The sequence below is a fragment of the Pezoporus wallicus genome, unplaced genomic scaffold (assembly GCF_028554395.1).
Source record: "Pezoporus wallicus isolate ANWC-B61680 ecotype Strahan unplaced genomic scaffold, APGP_CSIRO_Pwel_v1 contig_7265, whole genome shotgun sequence".
Taxonomy (NCBI): domain Eukaryota; kingdom Metazoa; phylum Chordata; class Aves; order Psittaciformes; family Psittacidae; genus Pezoporus; species Pezoporus wallicus.
The window spans coordinates 1,164,748-1,185,000 of NW_026635568.1; the positions used below are offsets into that span (position 1 = coordinate 1,164,748).

Below are 20,253 nucleotides of genomic sequence, written 5' to 3' on the forward strand. Positions count from 1 at the left end.
ATTGCTTTCTGCAACTACCTGAAAAGAGGATGGAGAGAAGAGGTGACTGGTGTGTCTTCTCTCAGGTAACAAGCGACAGGACAAGAGGAACAGTCTCAAGGTGCACCAGGGGAGGTTTAGATTGGGTAGTAGGAAAAATTTTTCTCAGAAAAGGTGCTCAGGCATTGGAACAGGCTACTCAGGGCAGTGGTGGAATCATCATCCCTGAAAGTGTTCAAAAACTGTAGATGAGGCACTCATTGACATGGTTTAGTGGTGGCCTTGGCAGTGCTAGGGTAACGGTTGGACTAATGATCTTAAAGGCCTTTTCCAACCCAGTTGATTTTATGGTTCTATGATCTATGACTCTGGAATGTGCTGTGGGTTGGCTGTCATCACCCTGCCAGCCAGGTCAGCTCCATACAGGGTCCTGAGCAAAACTGTTAAAAAAAACCCGAAAAATTAAAAAAAAAATTGTTTCATGTTCTTTTGGCTAAATACTTTGAGGTAAGAGTTCTCTGAAGACAGGTTTCTTCAAGCCTAGTATGAAATCAGTGCCCTTGGGAGATGTCGCCAATTCTGTATTGGCTTCCTGGGTTCTGCTTTTCAGTTCCGCTTGGCTGAATCTCATTTACCTTTGAAGCTGATCTCAGCCCGAATTTATCTTCTGGAGCAAACAGAATGTTGTCTGGCAATCCCAATCTGACAGTTTTCACAAGACCTTCTCATGTTCCATGTTGGGCTTTCTTCTGGATACTGAGTTTTCATTGCTTAGCAGGGAGATAAAAGCACATGGTCTGTGCCTGCCAAACTGTTCCCTATGGCTTCTTTAAAGGCAGCTCAGGATATCTTCCTGGCAGCTTGGGGTTGTTTCTAGAGCATTTTCTAGTACTGATGGGGTTCCTTTCAGTATCCAAAGCTGTCAGTTTTTCTCTACCAGTTTTGCCCCACTGACTTACCTCTGCTACTTTCTTCCTCAGAGGAGAATACACAGGGAAACAGTGCATCCTTCTAGCATCAGCACTAGGTTTGCAAAGCCTGATCTTATTCCAATGTGAGCCCTGGAAGAACTTAGAGGAGATCCTCAAGGTCTCTGGTGCTGTCTTGGTGGGTGAAGTGAGCAGCAAGGTCTTTCAGCAAACAGGCAGACAGGGTGGATGAAGCACTTCCAGTCTGGTTTGTGATGGGGTGGCAGGATTTGGCCACCCTAGGGCTGGGGAAAATCGGGGGTAAATGTGATCTAAGCCTGTCTGTGAGATGGGAGGGAGATCTCTGAAAGACTGGAGGGTGGTGAAATGGTGTAACAAAAGAAGTCCTCTTGCACTGTTAGAGGGAGAGAGTGATTTCAGGCTGTGCTGTCCTTGCAGAGGCTGAGTAGCACGTGGAGGAGCAGGTGAGCCTGGCAGAGCTGCCTGCAGCGTTGGACAACACACTCATGGTTTCCAGGAGTGGGCTTCAGTGTGCAGCTCTCATGTCCTACAGATACAAACTGCAATGCCTCAAGTAAGGGTGTTACTCCCTGTAAAAACAGGCCTTCTCTGGGGTGCCTGAGATGTTTCTTAATGCACTGCTCACCATGCCTGCAGGATCCAGGTGAGGCAGGTTGCCAGGGAGAGGGACAAGGCGAGGCTGGACTTGCAGAAAGCGGAGAGACGCTGCCTGCGGCTTGGCAGGGAGCTGGATAAGCAGTACGTTGCTCTCGAGCACACCCAGAGCAAGCTCAGGTAGGAGGGGTCCTTTTGGTGGAGCAGTGAAAATGTTTTCTTGTTCCTTGCAGCCTCTCCCTCCCTTCTCTTTATGAATCTCCCAATTGTTTTGCCATTGTGTCAGCGACAGAGAAAGAAGTCCCTGAAGCCCCATACCGTCTACTGAGGGGGGGTGTCTGGACCTTGTGGCCATCTGAGATCACACTCCAGGTGCCCCAGCCTTGTTGCTTTTTCCCCCCAGGGATTTTCAAGCAGAAACAGAGGCAAAAGACCTGCTTTTGCAGCAAGCAGTCAGTCACCAAGCAAAGCTGGAGGCTGATACACAGCTCTTCCGGGGCACAGAGGCCAGCTGGCAAGGGAGACTGAACCACACCATGAAGGTAAGTAGAATGGCCATGGTGAAACATCTTCACTTCTTCAGAGGAGGCAGAGCAGAGGTGCTGATAAAGATGAATCGTTTGTGTTGCTCTTGCTGGGAAGGAAGAAGTTTTATGCAGAAACATCATCAGAAACATCCATACTATTGATTTAAATACAGAACTTTTTCCCTTCCCATGACATTATTAAACACCCATGTTGTCTGTCAGGAGTGGTTTGGCCCTTGCCAACACCTGAACACCTGGTGGCTGAGGCTAAAATTGTGCCAGGGACCATGCCAAAAGCGAATGGGATACTGTCCATGTGCCTGGCATTTTCCCAGTGCTGTTCAATGTACAAGTACAGATGGAGACAGCTCAGAACTTGTTGCCTTTGTTGGCTGTGGGGAAAGCATAGTTTTGTGAAGTAGAGGTGGAGATGAGCCTGTGGGGCTGTAAGCTCTTACTCTGCAAAACCCACTCCTATGTCTGTCTTTTGGAGATAAACCAAACATCAGCCCATGTGGTGTGTGTCAGCAGCATGCTGGCTGAAGCAGGATCTCTTGGGAGCTGTGCTGTGTTTTACATGCCAATTGTTTTACAGCTTCCTCATGAAGTCCCGTGGCTGGTGAACCCTTCCTGCAATGTGAGGACCCACAATATCCCAAAAATCTTCTCCCTTTTGTCTGCAGGAGAACATAGAGCTGCAAAACAAGGTCACGGAGATGACTGAGAAACTGGCAGCCTCTGAGAAGCTGATGTTGGAGTTGCAGAAACAACTAAACTTTGTTGTGAAAGACAAGGTAACCTTTCTTTCCCTATTGCAGTTAAATAGGAACTTTAGAGGAACTCATCAAAAGATTGGCCTTTATCTGTGAAAACTTGTGTATTTTGGGTCAGTTGTTATGGTCTTCCCATCTTCAAACTCTCCTGCACATTAATGGCAAGTGGGAAAGAAAAAATACTGACTTTTAACTTAGGCCTTTTGAAGCTTGAAAAAAAAAAGAAAAAGGCTTAGCAAAGTTTGCAATTGCAGAAAATTCTACTAATCTGCAGTCTTCAAATGAAGGACTTCAGAGTTTGGGTTCCAGAAAAGAAAATATTTCTTTTTCACAAGTATTGATGTAAGTGGTTACTTTTAGTGTCTTCCACTCCAGAAAGGCACCTGGTAAAATGGATCTGGGGAGAGAAATGCATCTATGATCTTGTTAGGCAGTTTGGGAAGGCTGGCTGCCTGCAGTTTGGTATCTCATATCTTTCTGCATCTAACCCGTCCCACAGGTGTCCATATGAACCCCTCCACTGAATCTATGTAGGGTGTAGCACTGTGAGCTTATGGCTCTCCAGTTGGAGAGGTGTTCATTCCCTTGATGATGTTTCCCTGTGCTTGTGCAGCTGGGCCAGGTGGGGTCCCACAGTCCAGAGCTCCTGAACCAGAGTGAGTGCTTCGCAGAGATTGTCCTGGAGTACGAGCAACAATGCCAGGTACAGATGGGCAGCTCTCCAGCGGAGCTGTTGTTGAAAGCACAGCTCCCATCAGCACGTCCCTTGGCTTGGGGGAGAGGAAGGAGGCAGCTCTGATCAGAGTGCAGAGGGGTGATACCTCCTGTTTTGCTCAGAGTCCTTTGCCAGGAGGCAGGACACAGCAGTGCCCCCAGTAAAGCAGCCTGTCTCCTTCTCCTGCAGCCCTCCGTGGGGTATGGAGGTATACCTTCCTGGTATACTGGCAGGGGGAAGTAGGGCTGGATTGTAAATTCTTCCTTTCCTGCCATGCTGTAGCCACAGGCTTATTGTTTGGGAACAGTGTAGCTCTGTGTATGAGGACAGACCACCATGGGCTCTTGCATTTCTTCTCAAATGCAAGGAGAAAGCTGTTCTCCCTCTGTGGAAAGCATGTTGTCAGCTAAATTCTATCTTTTTGTTTTTCCCTTCTTCCCTTTGGCCCACATTTTAACAACCCCCACAAAAATTGTTGCTGCTGGGCTCTGCTAGAGAGTCAAGGTGAGCTTGTCCTGAGCACACACCTGGTGTATGTGTGTGGCCCAGGCATTGGTGTTGTGTGTATTGTACTTTATGCAGGGTGCTGTGCCCCTGCCCAGAGCTTTGGGCTTTTGGGGAAGTCAGCACCGCCTCCATTTCCCTTCTCTTCTCTTCTGTATCTTGCATGTTTTGAGTTGCTGGATGCTCTGTGCCTCGACTCCTGAGTCCTGTGCTCATTGCACTGCCCGTGTTTCCAAGTCCTGTGTGTGACTGGGGAGCACCACTGATTAGAGACGACGAGTTACCAAATCCCCGCAGCAGGGGCAGAAATCTGCAGTTTCAGCGAAGCCATTTCATGGGTGCAGCAGACTCTTGAAGCTGTAATTAAAGGCAAACATGCTGGAGCACTACCCAGTGCAACATTGCTCCAGGTGGCACCAGAGGGTTGAAGATGCTCTGTGCTGCAATTTTTCCTCCCATTGAGCAGCCCCAGAGTTGCCTGTGAGAATGCTGATGGAGGAACAGATTTATCCTTGTTGGATGCTGTTAGCCCCCCTCCTCCTCTGCTCTCCTGTTTAAACAAGCTGGGTTTGCATTTGTCTAGATCTGCTCAATAATATTTATTAATGGGGATCTTTGGAAGTATCGTAGTTCAGTCTCCATCATTTTCCTGGGTGGCAGCATATGGGATATAATTTGACGTCTGCTCAAAGTGGAACATTCAGAGCCTGGAAATGTTCCCTTCCTGAGCCCTGTTGGACTTGTCTTACTGCAAATACTGCTCTTGCTTTGTCTGCATACAGTAATGCTTGTTGGCTAGCCCAGATACCCACAGGAATGTCTTGAGAATGTAGCACAAACCTCTGGTCTATGTAAGGGGTTATACTGAGGTCATGGTGTTTCTTGTGTGTTGTTCACTAGCACTGGTTGTGTTTAGATGAGGAGGGGTCTCAGGAGGTTCAGCCTTCTGAGGTGTCTGCAGAAACCCATGGTTTTGTGTGATTTTGCATGCAGGGGCATTTGCTTGTGGCTCTTCGTGCTTTACATTGTGTAATGATGGTAGTCACAATCATATGGGCTTGTATTTTTTTTCTGTCTTTTCAAAAATCTCTCATTTCTGCCTGTTGGGGGAGGAAGAAAATTCTTCTGCCTAATTCTGACTGTGCTGGTGAGGGGACTATGCACTTCATGCTGCAAGATCCTCTGAGTACACATGGCTGTTGGAAGTCATGGGTGCTCAGCCCCCTGCAGCCCTGGGGAGCTTTGTAGCTGCATCAGTCTCTGCTTCAGGTGCTGTGGGACCAGAATGGATTGCTGCGAAGGGAGCTGGAAAGGCTGTATCTCCAACTACAGGAGAGCAGGGCTGAGAGAGGGCTGCCAGCAGGAGGTAAAATGGAGGAGGGTTTGATGCCTCTCCATCTTCTCAGCAAGGACAAGGTCCTCTCCACATTGGAGTTTCCATGGGTGTGTGTGGTGGTTTGTTCTGCCTGAGCTGCTGCTGCCAGTTCTCGTATTGGGCAGCCATGGGAGGGAAGAAGGGGATAATGGGTGGTGAGGAGGAGGGAGATCAGGGAAAGGAGACTCTTCCATCTCGAAGGCTGGTGATGGTGACCTGTGGACTAGGCAGCTGGGAGTGAACAGGAAGATTTTCACTGTGATGAATGTTGAAGAAACACAGTATGATGAAGAGGAAGTAGCCCCACACTGTGGGTTGTGAGGTTAGGTTGAGCATTAGGAAAAAACCTTCTGGCCCAAAGGGTCAGCAGGCAGCCCTGAGACTGGTTGCTAGGTAGATGGGAGATCTCTGTCTTTTGGGGTTGTATGAGCTTGACTAGATGAAGTTGCATCCATCCTGATCAGGACAGCCTGTCTTGTCTTGTAGGCCTGTCCTCACAGGACTCCTCTCCTGTGTGCCACCATCCCAGCCCTCTGCATCCCACTTCTGTGTGCACAGAGACATCACTCTCAGTGGAGCAGCTCCAAGAGCAGATGCGGGACCTGAAGGTGCAGCTGGAAATGAAGGTGAGGGGAGTGGGGGGAAATTTCCTGACTTCTTGGCACAACTGCTTGGCAAGCACCCTGCTACAGCTTGGCTGATGGGGTGTCTGCTGGAGATTTCAGGCTGGGGAGCAGACTGGTACCTTGTCTCTCTGCTGGGAGCATGTGCTTCTCTTAGCTGGTAGGAGGATTTGAAGCCCTCACTGGCTGGCAAAGGCTTTGTGGAAATCTCTGTCATCCTGCAAAATACTTGTGTGGGTCTTGCTCTTTATGGGGAGCCAGAGATTACTCAGTGTTGGTGTCACAGTAAAACCAGTGGCAGGACTAAGATGTGAAGCAGATGGGTGTCTCCTGGGAGCATGGTGGGTATTAGAGCCCTGTCTCCCTGGGCTTGCAGCACACTTTTAACCAGCTTGCCTAAGTTGACAGTGTGAGCCCAGCCACACTGGGTTCTAGACAGCAGTGAGCGCTCATGTGAGAGGCCTGTTTCCACTTTCACTCCTGCTTTTGCTGCTGAACTGGGAGGTCAGGGATGCTTGCTGGGTTTCCACTGCAGCACTACAAGAGTGAATCCTAGACTGCCACAGGTGATGCAGAGTTCAAGGCACACAAAGCTGTTTGCAGATCTGCCCACTTTGTAGTCCTGCCTTTGTGCTGATCAGATCCTGGAGTTTCCAGCATGTACAGGGAAGCCTTGGGGAGTAGCAGCTACACATCTTGACAAGGAACCACTCTGGGGGGTGGAGGAGGAATATGAGGAGCAGAGGCAGATGATGCCCTCACGTCTCCCTTCTCCTCTCTGTGGTCCCTTGCAGAAAAAGGAGAAGGGAGAAGGTTGTTGGGAAAAGCCAGGGACCACCAATATCTGCTTATTAGAGGCTGCTGTGTGAGACTTGGTTATTGCTCTACGTTCAGTAGGGCCTAGAACTGCCTGAAGAGTGTCCCCTGTTGAGAGGGATCAAGAGATTAATCTGAGCAGAGCTATTGGAGGAGAGGGGAGCTCTCAGGATTACGGTGCTAATACCCAAATCCTGTCTTCTCCCAACAGATAAACTATTACGAGGAGAAAATCAAGTTAATGAGGAAAAACTTTGAGAGTGAGAAGAAGGACAGTGAGGAAAGCTTCAGGACTGAGATACGCAAGATGGAAGACCAGAAAAGAGACCTGGAAGAAACAGTTGCAAAGTACTGGGCTGTAATTGATCACCTGAAAGAGAAAAAATGTGTGTGCAGCGTGGAGCTGGAGGAGAGGTTTGAGGTGGAGCAGTCCAGGGTGGGACAGCAGCACACTGAAGACATTTACCATCCAGGGCAGCAGCTGGACCAGGAGGGAGGAGAGCTGAGGACATGGCGCAGGGAGAGAGAGAGCCTGAGGTCCAGTATTGATCTCTTTCTCTGGCTAAGAGGGAGACTAGAAGTGCATCCCCTGCTCATACCAGAGTAGGTTGGGCTGATTCCTCCTGGGGATGGATAACTGCTTTAATTTGGAAGAAAATTTGGACAGTATTGCAGGGCTGCAGCTGTTTGAAATGCGGTGTCTGAACTCACCTTAAGTGAATGTTTGATATTTCAAGACTTAAGTTTCCCTGCATGTTCCACAAGCTTGCGTCAGAGGCAGTGCCCACCAAAGATTGTACCTCAAAACAGTGGGAGGAGTGAGAGCTTTCATCAGCGTTTTCTTAGTATTTCTTCTCTTTCTTGGTCCTTCAGCAAACTTGCACCTACTTGCTAGATCATCGCAACTGGCTGTCTTTAAAGCAGCAAAAAATAGCTTAAATTTCTCTTTATAGCAAAACAGACTGGCTTGTGGGAGTGTAAGGTTGTCACTAAATGGCTGTTCATCTTTCTCTTCTTGTGCTTTTGGTGCTAGTTCTGCAAACTCCCCAGGGAGCCAGGATGGCCTTGCAGAGGAGACTGAAGGAGAATTGGACAGGAAACTTCCCTGTCCATGCCTGCCCCCTCTTGCTTCCCAGCACACCCCACCACTACCCTTAGGCTTTCCTCATGTCTCTTCGCTGGTGTACGTCCCTTCAGGAGCAGAGTCCCCTTTGGCAATCACCAAGCAGAGGGTTTTACTAAGTCATTATCCCTGTTTTAGGGATGAGGAGCTGAGATACGGGGTAGGTGTGGGAGAAAGGAGGTGACTTCACTGAAGGTTGTGTCAGACCAGGGGAACAAACCCAAATAACAGGAATACAAGGCATTTGAGCTGTGTTACCACCATCTCTGCTGACTGGTGGAGGGACTGGCTGTAGTAGGGAGCTTTCAGAGTTGTTGGAAAACATCTGATGGATGAGTGAGAAGTGTAGAACTTCTCAAAGTGGTGTGGGAACTTTCTGTAATGTTTAAGTAATTGCCTTGACTTTGCAACCTAAAGAAAACTTCTCATTGCTTCTCCAGCAAAAGTATGTTCTGAAGCTGGCTGAGCTCTTCAAGCTGTGTTATCAAATCCAGGTCAGCAAAACGGCTTTTATGTTTTGGAAAGATGCAGAGGTTGAGCATGATCAAGAGCTGTTATGGAGTGTATGGCTGTGTAACAACAGCTGTAAGGCTCTGTAGCAGCAGCATTGGTGTGAGAGGTGATTTCCCAATGATAAAGGCTGCAAGGCTAGGACCTCAGGAGCCCAGGAGAGGCAGCAATGGAAGCGAAAGGAAAAGGACATGGTCTCTGTGGAAGAAGAGGCAGCTAAAATTGGAAGAGAAGGTTAATGAGCAAGTTAAGATGTGTGAGATGCTGGCTGCTGAGAAGAAAAAGAGAAAAAAAGCACCGAGATGAAATCAGAATAATGCAGCAATCATGGGGCTCACGGCTCAGGTACTTGAAGGGACAAGGTGTCTGGAGGGCTGCCCTCTGGGGAAAAAGGAGTGCATCCCCAAGGCTCAGATGAGCAGGTGGACCAAAGTCTGCTGCCTGTTGCAACTTTAGCACCAAAGGAACAGGAAAGAAATAAAAAACACTGTGATGGATGGAGCAGTGCGGACATCTGTTGCAGTGAATGGCCTGCTCAATCTAGAAGCTGGAGCCAAAGCAGAAAGCTTTTGTCAAGGAGAAATGAAATCTTGATAGACAAGGGAATGTGCTTGGGAAGGAGGCAGAGAGAGCAAAGTTAAATGTCTGCCTTCACACAGCATACAAAAGCAGTATGTTAGGACATAGACTTGATCTGAAGGGCAACAAGAGGGAAAACAGCCCTGCGAGGCAGAGTGGCACAGCAGCATAGAAAGAAACATGACATTCAGGCTGTCAAAATTGAGCTGAAAAAGGAAAGGAAAGGGGTGAAACTGGAGCTGATGTAGCTGAAACATGTGCACTGCTTGGAAAATGACCCAGAGCTCAAGAGAGTAGCAGGTTTGCAGAACTGTGCTGCTGCTGAAGAAAAGCAGATGCCTTGTGAAACGTGAAGCTGCTTAACAACATGATTGTCCAAAGACACTCTTAACAGCAGCTGTGTTCTCTCTTGACACTCTCTAGCAGCAGCTATGTTCTTGCTGTCCCCCGCATGCCTTTTACTAACCACGGGAGTGTGGTCAGAGAGCTGGGATGTGATAGCGCGGCTGTAGCTGGCTGTGCATTTGTCTCCTCTGCCTTGTACTGCTGTCTGTGGGTTGCTGGAGCTGCCACGGGAAGCACAGCATGTGAATCCTGATGTGAAACTGACTTTTAAAGCAGCTGCTGTGAGGAGCACCCTGCCAAGCAGGGGGAGCAAGCAGCTCACAGTCTGTGTGCTCCCTCTTGTACAAGAGAGGAAGAACTTCCCCATTCAGCTCCTCTGCTTCACACATAGAATCATAGAATAGTTATGGTTGGAAAGGACCTTAAGATCATCTAGTTCCAACCCCCCTGCCATGGGCAGGGACACCTCACACTAAACCATGTCACCCAAGGCTTTGTCCAACCTGGCCTTGAATGCTGCCAGGGATGGAGCATTCACAGCCTGTCTGGGCAACCCATTCCCATGCCTCACCACCCTAACAGGAAAGAATTTCTTCCTTATATCCAGTCTAAACTTCCCCTGTTTAAGTTTGAACCCATTACCCCTTGTCCTGTCACTACAGTAACACTACAGTAACTACATGCAACCCCACAAACTGCAGTGCTGTCCACGATGGGCAGTCCATTCTCCTGCACTTTTCCCTGCGGAATTTGGGTCCTGTATGGGGTTTAGCAGTAGCTGTTAGATATGACTGTCTGATTGACACAGGACTGAGCTTCCTACCCACAAGTTCCAGTATTCATGGCCTCATGAGAGACTGGGATACCAGTAGGGATGGAAGGATAAGGAGGCACAGAGGCTGCCTTGGCTTTGGGGTCATAGCTGTTACATCCAGCAGTGTAAAATCACAAAGGCTGCATAAGCAAGCTGACTTATCCAGATGTGGCTTTGTTGCAGTTGAATGGTTGGACTTAACCACCTGGTTATCCTTAGTGAAGTCTTGGTGTGTCTTAATGAGCCAGATCTCTTAGTTTCTACTTGGCAGGCTTGCAAAATAATTTCAGTCACCTGGAAGCCAAACAAATTGAGGGTCTGATGCTTTTTGTCCTTATTCACATTTATTTCCCTTTTCTTGAAGACCTACTCCTTCTCTGCCAGTCTCTTGATGGTCCTCACATTTTGCATGAGTTATTGGATGGTTGTTTCTCAGGTTTCTTTAGTTTCTGCTGTCCTTGCAAGTCAAATGGGGATGGAGCAGGGAGCCAGTGTAGAATGCCAAGATCAAACTGGGCTTTTGCATGGTGTTCTCACACTGCTGTCTCTCCCTGCAGGGAAGAGCTGTGCCAGCTGCTGGAGGAGAACAGTGTGCTGAAAAGTCAGCTTGGGAGACTTCAGCAAGAGCTGAGGCTGGCAAAGGAGAAGGGCAGCGAACACAATGGGTAAGAGAGGAGCCAGCTGTAGGAAGCTGCAAATGGGCGGAGAGCTGATGCACATAAAAGGAACAGCCACTCAGGTGCATTTACCAGATTTCAGATGACTTGTTCCTGCCTTTTATTTTCTTGTTTCTGAGCAAGCCAGCACTCTCACACCCTTTGCTCACTTAAAAGCAGCCAGCCAGTGCTGGGACAGGTTTGAGGAGGTCAGAGCACAGGAACCAGAGCTGGGTTTGGGGAAGGCTGTGGGGATAGGTATGCTGATGGAGGAAACTATGGGCTTCTTCACTACACAAGCATGTTGGCCTGCTGCTGCCTTAGGAAGCTTGAGGTAGGTACTAAGGTCACCCACTGAACCATAAATCCAAGGAGAGCCATGTTTCTGGTGTGGATAGTCCCAAGACTTGGCTAAGATGGCTCTCCTACTGTTCTTCATCCCCTGATTTTTAGGTCTCCGAGAGTGCTGCAGGACTTTGGGTGTCCCCAGCTGTCTGCCCTGGGTTGGGCTGACTGACCTGTTGGAGCAGAGACACCTGACCCACTGATGAATCAGTTCAGGACCATATTTGTTATGGCCTGTCTTTGCTTCCTCTTGCAAACCAAAACCAGACATGTGGCTCCCCAGAACGAGGCCCTTCCCTGGGGGGACATGGTTTCCTTCTTTCTGGCTTGAAGCTCATAATTTTCCTCTCCCTGACAGGAAGCACAGGAGTGAGTTGGGCAGAGAGAAGTTGGAGGAACTGGCTGAAATACCAGAGTTAACAGCGTTGGTAAGAAGCCGTTAACACTGACAGGCTCTTGGCTGAGGGATTTAGGAGGACAAAGCCTAAATGTGCTTATAGAGAATGGGAATGTTTGTTTCAAAGGTTCAAACCCAGTCTTGCTTTGAAAAGCCAACTTCATTTTATAGCTTGTCAAGTAGAGACAATTTGGGTGACAAAATCCAGTGAAGGTCTTACAGAAGGTGTTACTACAAAATCTTTAATGAGGTTCTCTTTACCTACTTGCACTCTTCCTCCTAGAGGTTTTGCTCACTCCCAGCCGCAAACATGCATGCTAACAAGCCCTTGGACATGTGTGCACACAAGCCCTGGCCAGGATTCCTTGTGTGTAACATGGACAAGGGTTGCAGGCTGTTCATTCCTCATCCCATTCCTCATGCCTGGGAACCACAACCTGTTTTTTGGACATGTCTTGTACTCTCTGGGGCCTTCAGCTGCAACAGTGTGGCTTTTGCTGGCCCTTGCTGGTTACATCTTCTATTAATTATCAGCCACAAGCCTGCTGCCTGTTGTTTGATTTTTCTCCTTTGGGGCAACGCTCTCTGGGTTGCCTGTTTTCCTGGGATGCTAGCAGAGGAATGGGGTGTAGGTTGTGTTGCTGCCCTGCTGTTAGATGCAGATTTTCTCCTGACATGTTACCTGTGCAGTGGTCTGGTCAGAGCATGAGGCAGAAACAGCACGTTGCTCAGCATTACTGCTAGGGATAGTGTCCTAGGAGCAATGTCTAAGGGGTGGATACCCTTTAGTGTTGATGCACACTGCTCTTGTAACCCTCACTCTGCTCCTTCATCTGGTACTTTCACACATGCACGTGTCCATTTATACTGTATTGTTTCCAGTCTAAGTATTTCTATTTAACATCATGAAATCACAGAATGATTTGGGTTGGAAGGGACCTTAAAGGTCATTTTAGTTCCAACACCCTGCCGCAGGCAGGGACACCTTCTGCTAGACCTGTCACTATCCCCCTTGTAAAAGGTCCCTCTCCAGATTTCTTGTTGGCCCCTTTAGGCACTAGAAGCTGCTCGGAGCCTTCTCTTCTCCAGGTTGAACAAGCCCAACTCTCAGCCAGTTTCTGTATCAGAGGTGCTCCAGCCCGTGGAGCATCTCTGTGGCCTCCTCTGGACTTGCTTGAGGAGGTCCACGTCTCTCTTGTGCTGTTACCCACAGAGCTGGATGCAGCACTGCAGGGGGGGGTCTCACAAGAGCAGAGGGGGAGTATCCCTTGTCCTAAGTGACATCCCCCAGTGACTTCCTCCAGAGCTTCCATCCGTTGAGGAATTTCTCACCTTGAATGTTGTGCTGCTTTGGCCAGGCTGGGAAATGAGGACTCTTGTCCTGAGTGTCCACAAAGCCTTGCAGCAACAGCTGTGTTCCTGAGTGGAAACACAGTGGGGAGAGTATGGCACAGGTTAAGTCTCTGCTGCCTCTCACCCCACCCCAACCCTCTGTGCATGAATTGGTTTCTTTTTCCTCAATCTTTTCCAGAGTGAGAAGAGCAGCAGGGAGATCTCCCACCTGAACGTAAGGATGTGTCGACTGGGCTGTGAAGTCACTGAACACCAGGCTGGCCATGGTGTTCAGTGCCCTGACACCATCCCATTCTGGAGCCAGAGGCTTGCAGAGGCTGAGCGGCTACGAGACGCAGAGATGACTGCAAGGCTGGAGCACCACCAGCAGCATGCAGCATGTTGGATGGAGATGGAGCTGCTTCAACAGCAGCTCAAGGCCTCGCAAGAGAAGGTGACTGTCATTCAGTTGGTGACAGGGTGGCTGCTGAGCTGTCCTTGTGATGTTGGTATTGTCCATCTCAGGACTGTATTGGACACCTTCCCTAGCAGAAAAGAGGGTCCTCTTCCTTTCTGTGGGGGACAAAGGACTCACCCTCCCACTCAGATATGTCTGAAGCAAGTTCAGGTGCAGCTTGGGATAAGTCCTTACTTGCAGCTAACCTTGTTTCCTCTGTCCTTGTCCTGTGCAGGCTGGCTGGGCAGAGGAGATGGAGGCTGAGTGAAGGTGGCTCATTTGGGAGTGCCAGGAGCTGTGGTTTCCCCATGGCTCAGCTGACAGAGGAACGAGAGGGGTGGCAGGATCAGGCAGGGATGACAGGGCCAGGCAGGCCATGTCTGAGGTGGGGGAAGTCACAGCAGGCAAACAAGGACCACTAGGACAGAGGAAAGCCAATGTGAGAAACCTCAAAATGTATTAATATCCCTCTCCTGCTTTCTACCCTGGGAAAAGGCTCAGGGACTGGCTTTCCAGAGTACAGCTTGTGCCAGCCACTCCTAGAGCAAAGGTGGACCAAACTTGCTTCCCCTTTTGCTAGTGGCAGGAAGCAGAGGGCATGATGTACAGGCAGCGATTGAAGCCCAGTTTGCCTGTGATATATCTAAGAACAAATGCAAGCGAGCAGCCCCCTCTGCTTCCTGCCATTGCAGCACTTGAAGCTAGGACTCCCTCCCAGAGGATCCCACCAGTAACTCCTGCTTCTTGCTGCTCAGCAAGGGGAGCATCCTTCAGCAAGGGGTGTCTGTTTCTCCTGCAGCTCTCAGTGCTCTCCATTCTGGCTTTGTAGGCTTGCCCAGCACACACCACTTCCACAGTCCTGCTGCTCTGCTGTGGCCATGTTGGCATGAGAGCCAAGTGGAGGCTGAGGGTGCTTCCCAACCTCTCCCTCACCTTCAGCACACCCTGTGCCTGTCCCATTGCTGGCAAACGGCTGTAATCGGCTATTGGCCTTTCTGTGTTGCAGCTTTTAGAAGCCAAAGCAAGCCTGAGCCTGGCCCAGACTCGGCATGCTCTGCAGTTGCAGCAGGTCAAAGCCCAGATGAACAACATGGTGCCAAGGAAACATTTTGAGGAGCTGCAAACCAGCTTGAGAGCAGAGCAATGCAAGGCTCAGCAGCTCCAGGAAAACCTCCACCGGCAGGCTGAGCAGACATGCAGGCAGCTGCTCAGGACTCAGGTAAGCAGGGAATTGCGGGAACTCAGTCAAGGGTAATAGGGTGGGAGCACTCCCAGCCTGGAAGCCACCAGAGGTTTGGGTATATCAAAGCCTATGTGGAAAATGCACTTTATCTTCAACGTGCATCTGCAGTTTTCATTCTTCATGAATGTAGTCACAGCCCTGCACTCAAACAGGAACCCTCCCCTCTCTAATCCACCTACCCCAGGCTAGGTACCTTGTGCTTGAGGAGCAGGAGTTACCAGGCAGACACTCTGTTGACTCAAGCTGGGGAAAGTTTGAGCCCTGTATGTGGAGATGTAGCCTGCATATAGTGCTGTGGTTTTGTCTCAAGAGCACTGGGCAACAAGGTGTTGGGGTTTTGTGAGTTTGTGTTTTGTTTCAGGACAGTGTAATTCAATTGCACTAACCTGAGCAAAGGGAGGAAATTGTAACCTAAGGAATTAAAATGAGCAGACACAAAAACTGTATCCAAGGAAACTATGTCTCTTCTTCGGCTTTTCTGGACATGACCCAGTGATCCCCTCATGCTCTTCTTCAGAGTGTGAGGATCTCTGAGCAGGGCCCTGGGGAAATGGATAGTCCTGGATTGCCTGGGAACAACCCATTAGTCTTTGTTGCCTGCTGCAGGAGGAACATGAGCGTCAGCTGCAGGCAGCTATGGATCAGGCAGAGGCGCTGGAGCACAACCTCAGGAGTACTGAAGCTGTGCTGGCAGAGAGAGCAGCTCAGCTTAAAGATGCCCAGGTAAGTGGAAGAGGGGTTAGCACTGCGTGTTCCTGCCTGGCTGGGACCCCAGCATGGGGACGGTGAACCTTTAGCCTTCTGTCCTTGCTGTAGTCCCAACTCTCCAGGAACAACCTGCTGATTGAAGAACTCTGTGAAGAGAACAGGGGGGTTGCAATGGCCCTGCAGGCAGCTGAGCTGAAGCAGAAGAGTACTGAGGAGAAGAACCAGCTGTTGGAGGAGCAAGCCTCAGCTCTGAAGCAGGTCATTGGAAAAATCACACCAGCATCTTTGAGTGGGTGATAGGGCACGTGCTGTGGCAGCCTTGCCCCTGGTCCTGGCCAGGGTTTGTCAGGTATGGAAAAGATATGTCTAGGTTGGGAAATAAGCCTTTTCCTCTCTGGTCTTGCCAGGATTTTCCTGGGTAGAAAGTAGAAAATGAAGAAACCAGACAGAGTCATTTAAAGAAATTGATCCTGTGGATGGCTGAATTTTCCTACTGAAAGCAGCAGCGTTTGTGCCTTTCTCAGTGGCAGTGTGCTGTTGTAACTCAGGTCTGCCTAAGGGCAGCCATCCCACAGGAGCTGCCTGCGCTCTGCCAGCAGGTTGAGTGGTGGTGCAAAAGCTCTCTCTCTATGGAAGGCTGCTGTTGGGGCCATGCTGTTGCAGCTGAAAAGCCAGGGCAGGAAAGCTTGCAAGTTCTTGCATTTGGCTTTCTCCAAACAGGAAATCTGGATTGTGGCATTAAAATGTCTGCAGTATTGCAGTACCTCCTGCCATCTCCATCTGCTCTGTATTTCAGCTGTTGTTAAACTTTTATTCCCTACAGCTTCTCTTGGGCTTTAGGAAACTCTGGCCCTCCTAAAGCCTGAGCCTACGATCAAAACCAACCTGATGCCAGATTGTTGCCTCTGCGGTGAACAGATCAGAAGGGCTGAGGGAAAAGCCTTCTTTCATTTTGAACCTTCAAGGCTTGGGGCAGGGCTGGTGACCCATCATCAGGAGCACTGCCCTCCTTCAAAGGATACCAGAAGACATGGTAAGTGAACTGCATCATCTTGCCTTCTTTGTTGGCCCTCACACACTGGCAGTGAGCACTGCTCTTGCCAAAATAAGTTGTATAAAAGGTCACAAAGTCAAGCATTCAAGCATTCACATTAGCAAATGCCCAAATTTTTTATCTGCCCATAGTGTTGCCCTCTGGATCATTGTCACCAGTGCCCTGCCTTGCTCTGTGCAGAGCAGAGGGTATTTACACGGGTGCTGTGGTTGCCACTAGCTGTGAAAGGACTCCCAGGGTTTTGGGGACTATGGAGACCACTGTACAAGACAGACTACACAAGCCTGTCTGGATCAGGGTAGCAAAGCTGGACAAAGTTAATACAAAGAAGAGGGCTTAAAAATAGCTTAAGCTGTTGCTGGTAGTTCAAGAATAAAAAGGGACAAATAGGCTGAGCTGAAACTCAGCCACTGCTTTTAAGTCCCAGCATGCCAGGGCAGAGGGGTTCCCAGGCCCTGGGACAGTAACAGGAGGTGGGTGGAGGCTGACTAAGGCTTCCTTGATCTAAGACTGTTTTTTCTCCCTGGTGGATGAATGCTGAGACTCGAGTCTTACCTAGGGCTTATGTTTTTGGAAGTGTTACCTCTCAGCCACTACTCAAGAGCGAACAGCTCCATTAGGAACACCAGGGAGAGCGGTTCTTTAGCCTTGCTCTGACTTTGTGCTAAGTAAAAGCCTTATAATCCTCTCCCTTATCCATCCCTACTCCAAATAATCCCTATACCCTGCCAGATTGTGCTCTGGAGAATGTGATTCTTCCCAGAGGAACACAAGCACAGCCCAGGTGTGCTGGGTGAAACCATGGTGAGGCCCATGACCCAAACTGCAGCCAGTGCTCATTCACTCAGCACCTTAAGAAACATTTATAGGCTTTTGGTGAGAGTCAAGGCTTCATGTGTATCTTAGAAAGAAGCTTATGCAGCCTCATCTGACACTTGGAAGAGCAGCTGCACTGAGACACCTAAATAACCAGTTAAGCATCAACCTGCAAGGTCCAGATGGGTTGGGCCAGAGAACCAGGTCAGAGTGTTTAAACAAACAATGTTAACTCTTGAAAAACACTCAACTGAAGATGAAGCCATTTTTATTTTGCAATCTTGGAGCTGTCCTGCCTTCTGGAGCCCACCTGGTTGGTGTCTTACATGCACAGTGTGAACAAAGAACTGCTCTAGACAAAAATGCATTCATAAAACCTGCTTGTAGCTGAGGGCCTTGGATAGACTCCCCTCACCCCCCAGTGCCACCCCCACTGTGCTGGATTCCCAGGATGGTTACACTACCAGGATGCACTGTGGTCAAGAAGAGCCAGCCAGTGTGGTTTGCATACTTTATAAACTCAGGGCTGATCTTCGTGTCAGGTATCGAAGAGGAGTCGCAGGGTGTGCACTGCAGAAATGGAAAGGTATCTGAAGTCCTGCACATACCAGAGTTGAGTCCCCACTGTGGGCAAGCAAAGGTTGTCCCTTCTGTCCTGCATGCTTATGAAAGAACATGCTCAAGGACTCCTTGTCTGATTAACTGCTCACATTTCCAGCGGGGTAAGAAGTGCTGCATGGAAACACAGACAGACTTTTCTTGCAACCCAGGCAGAGTGGATCTGTCACTGCACACAACCAGCTCTGTTGTGCTGTGTGCTCACTGCATTGTGGTACCAGATCAGAGCTGGGCCACACAGACAGCTTGCAGCATGTGCAAGGAGACATGCTGTGAAGCTGGGGTAAGCAGAGGGATGTCATGGGAGTGAAAGGGAAGGAAGAGAAAGGACCACACACTCTTGACATGGGTACCTGGCTATTCTTCTTCAACAGGATCGTGGTACCGTCATCGATCTCAAACTCTCCATAGTCTTTTAAACACCGCACCTACAAAGCAGAAATGCAGCTCTCGGATCATCAGATCTCCCACAGAAAACACCAGGCATCACTGCTGACTTAAAACACATGCCCCAGAACTGTAAGTATGGACACATTCCTATCTGCCTGCTGGATCCTCAACATGGAGCAGATCTGGAAATGCACAACTGGACTGATTCCATGCTCTATAGACTCTACCTGATGTTCTCTTCCTGCCTCTGCCTGGATCAAGAAGCACCAGCGCGCCCAGTCCTCCAGAGACTAGAGGAAGAGCAGCAAGAGACACAATGTAGGAAGCAGCAGCATTTCCAGAACTTCTCCACACACATACCAGAAAAACTGTGAAACTCTTAAGGAGCAGGTTTATAGCCACTACATCTTCTTTTGAAGAGAACATCAGAGTAGAGCACTTCAGCTACTGACTTTGATGTTTCACATGCTCTTGCTTTGTTCTATCAATTGTATAAAAAGATTTATAGTTTCGTTTGTCAAAGTCCATTTAAAATAACAAAGAAAACCAATTAACATTCCTTAGCATGGGAACAAGGTTTCTAGTTGATGTAGATTTGGTTAAGTTTCTGCAAAATGCCACAAACCTTCTCATCGGGATTCAGACCACTCGCCTTATCACACAAATTCCCTTCAGACTAGAAATGCTATCTTTCAACAGACTTTGAGCCCTCAGTAGAAGAGGGAGTAAAACGCTGACAGGCAGAATGTAAAGAGTAAATGTAGAAGCTTGTGGAAGCTTTGGTGCTCTTGAAGGCTTTGCTCAATAACATGGCTTGGGATGGGGGTGAAATTCTCTAAAAAACAATAGTTGGGCAAAAAGTTTGTTCACAAACAAAAAACACTTGCACTTACTTCTATGTACAGGCTTTTAGGAGGTTTTATGTCCTGTGTAAGGTCCAGCCCCTCCTCTCCTCCTACTGACTTCATGTAGGTAGCCAGAGACTTTTTGTACCGATTGAACCATTCCACCTGCATATATTGACATTGATTCCTCAGGCAAAGTTGAACAGCTAATGCTGAAAGAGAGGTCCCCAGTGAGTGATACCCAGTTTATCTGTGCTGTCAGACCACTGTTCCAGAGCATGTTTGTACCAGCCAAAGGTGAATGCAAGCTTTTCTAAAGGGAAAGACTGCCACGGAGAGCAATCTGGATTCAGGACACATTCTGCTAATGTTAGCATCTTTGTACATTGGTCTAGAGATGGCATTTGAGAGCAGCATGGGAAGACTTAAGTTCTGCTGGCTTTGAGTTTGATCTTCCACCTGATCTTTGAAAGTGCCAAGCATTACCTGCACTTGGTATCTGTCTGGGGTTGTACCCGTAGACAATGAATAAACATATTGTTGTTTACAGGAAGACAGGTTAAGTGTCACATTTATAGTGGGGGAATTGTACCTTATTTTGATTCTACTAAATAGATAATCCATCAGGAGGAGTAAGGAAGGAGAGGAAGAATTTAAGACAAGGCTGACTCACTTCCTCTGCTGACATGTGAAACTGGATGGCATTTGGCAGGACACTGCCATACTCCCACCTCAGTGCGCGGATCCGCAGCAACCGGTCGTACCTGGGGGAAGAAACAAGGGGCAAGCCCAGCATCTTTGCTGAGGCAAACTTTGGCAATATCCCGAGGCAACAAAGCAGAGAGCAAAACCTTAGGTCATTCCACCCACCTTCCTTTAAAAGATGCGATTTTGGACCTATCCAGTAATTAAAGCGTTTAAAGAGCAGGAATAAACAGGGCCAGCGTCTGATGGTACCAACAATGTGCACTGGGAGAGCCAGTCCCGCAGCTGCCCTGCTACCGCATCCTGCATGGGAACCGCTCGCCAGAGCCGAGCGTCCCAATACCCAGTGCTCCGAGACCTTGTCTCCTCTCAGTGGGTAAGAAGCGACGCTCTGTGACCCCGAAGGCCCGCCGTAGCCCCCCGTGCTCCGCGCCGCACTCACAGGTAGGCCAGGATGCAG

At 49.0% G+C, this 20,253-nt stretch overlaps 3 protein-coding genes across 7 annotated transcripts in view; 2 read left to right on the plus strand and 1 right to left on the minus strand.

Annotated features, from left to right (window-relative positions):
- The first annotated feature begins 1,166 nt into the window (after positions 1 to 1,166).
- LOC130592509 (ninein-like protein) lies at positions 1,167 to 12,481 on the plus strand. Of its 3 annotated transcripts, XR_008970554.1 has the most exons (11): positions 1,167 to 1,482; positions 1,566 to 1,703; positions 1,927 to 2,065; positions 2,734 to 2,844; positions 3,437 to 3,526; positions 5,312 to 5,408; positions 5,904 to 6,043; positions 7,068 to 7,393; positions 10,785 to 10,892; positions 11,028 to 11,217; positions 11,587 to 11,656. XR_008970554.1 is itself a non-coding variant. In XM_057396917.1 (10 exons), exons 1-10 carry the CDS (start codon positions 1,415 to 1,417, stop codon positions 11,669 to 11,671), a joined length of 1,302 nt encoding a protein of 433 aa, XP_057252900.1. In that variant the 5' UTR covers positions 1,167 to 1,414; the 3' UTR covers positions 11,672 to 12,481. The 3 variants fall into 3 exon arrangements, 2 of the variants coding, with proteins under 2 accessions (XP_057252900.1, XP_057252901.1); XM_057396917.1 differs by lacking the exon at positions 11,028 to 11,217 and having other exon boundaries at positions 11,587 to 12,481; XM_057396918.1 differs by lacking the exon at positions 11,587 to 11,656 and having other exon boundaries at positions 11,028 to 11,578.
- A 778-nt stretch (positions 12,482 to 13,259) lies between these two features.
- Positions 13,260 to 18,755, plus strand: LOC130592511 (ninein-like protein). Of its 3 annotated transcripts, none has more exons than XM_057396921.1 (6): positions 13,260 to 13,411; positions 14,421 to 14,633; positions 15,175 to 15,380; positions 15,474 to 15,714; positions 16,189 to 16,398; positions 18,228 to 18,755. In XM_057396921.1, exons 1-4 carry the CDS (start codon positions 13,319 to 13,321, stop codon positions 15,499 to 15,501), a joined length of 540 nt encoding a protein of 179 aa, XP_057252904.1. In that variant the 5' UTR covers positions 13,260 to 13,318; the 3' UTR covers positions 15,502 to 15,714; positions 16,189 to 16,398; positions 18,228 to 18,755. The 3 variants fall into 3 exon arrangements, with proteins under 3 accessions (XP_057252904.1, XP_057252902.1, XP_057252903.1); XM_057396919.1 differs by having other exon boundaries at positions 15,264 to 15,380; XM_057396920.1 differs by lacking the exon at positions 16,189 to 16,398 and having other exon boundaries at positions 15,264 to 15,380.
- Positions 17,487 to 20,253, minus strand: part of GINS1 (GINS complex subunit 1) — a 3,198-nt gene continuing 431 nt past the window's right edge. Inside the window, exons 3-7 of the mRNA XM_057396922.1 lie at positions 20,236 to 20,253; positions 19,762 to 19,852; positions 19,137 to 19,253; positions 18,207 to 18,281; positions 17,487 to 17,967 (exon numbers count right to left, since the gene is read on the minus strand). The exon at positions 20,236 to 20,253 is cut by the window's right edge and continues 78 nt beyond it. Of these exons, the coding sequence (XP_057252905.1) occupies positions 17,899 to 17,967; positions 18,207 to 18,281; positions 19,137 to 19,253; positions 19,762 to 19,852; positions 20,236 to 20,253 (370 nt within the window). The 3' untranslated portion in view covers positions 17,487 to 17,898. The remainder of the gene's footprint in view (positions 17,968 to 18,206; positions 18,282 to 19,136; positions 19,254 to 19,761; positions 19,853 to 20,235) is intronic.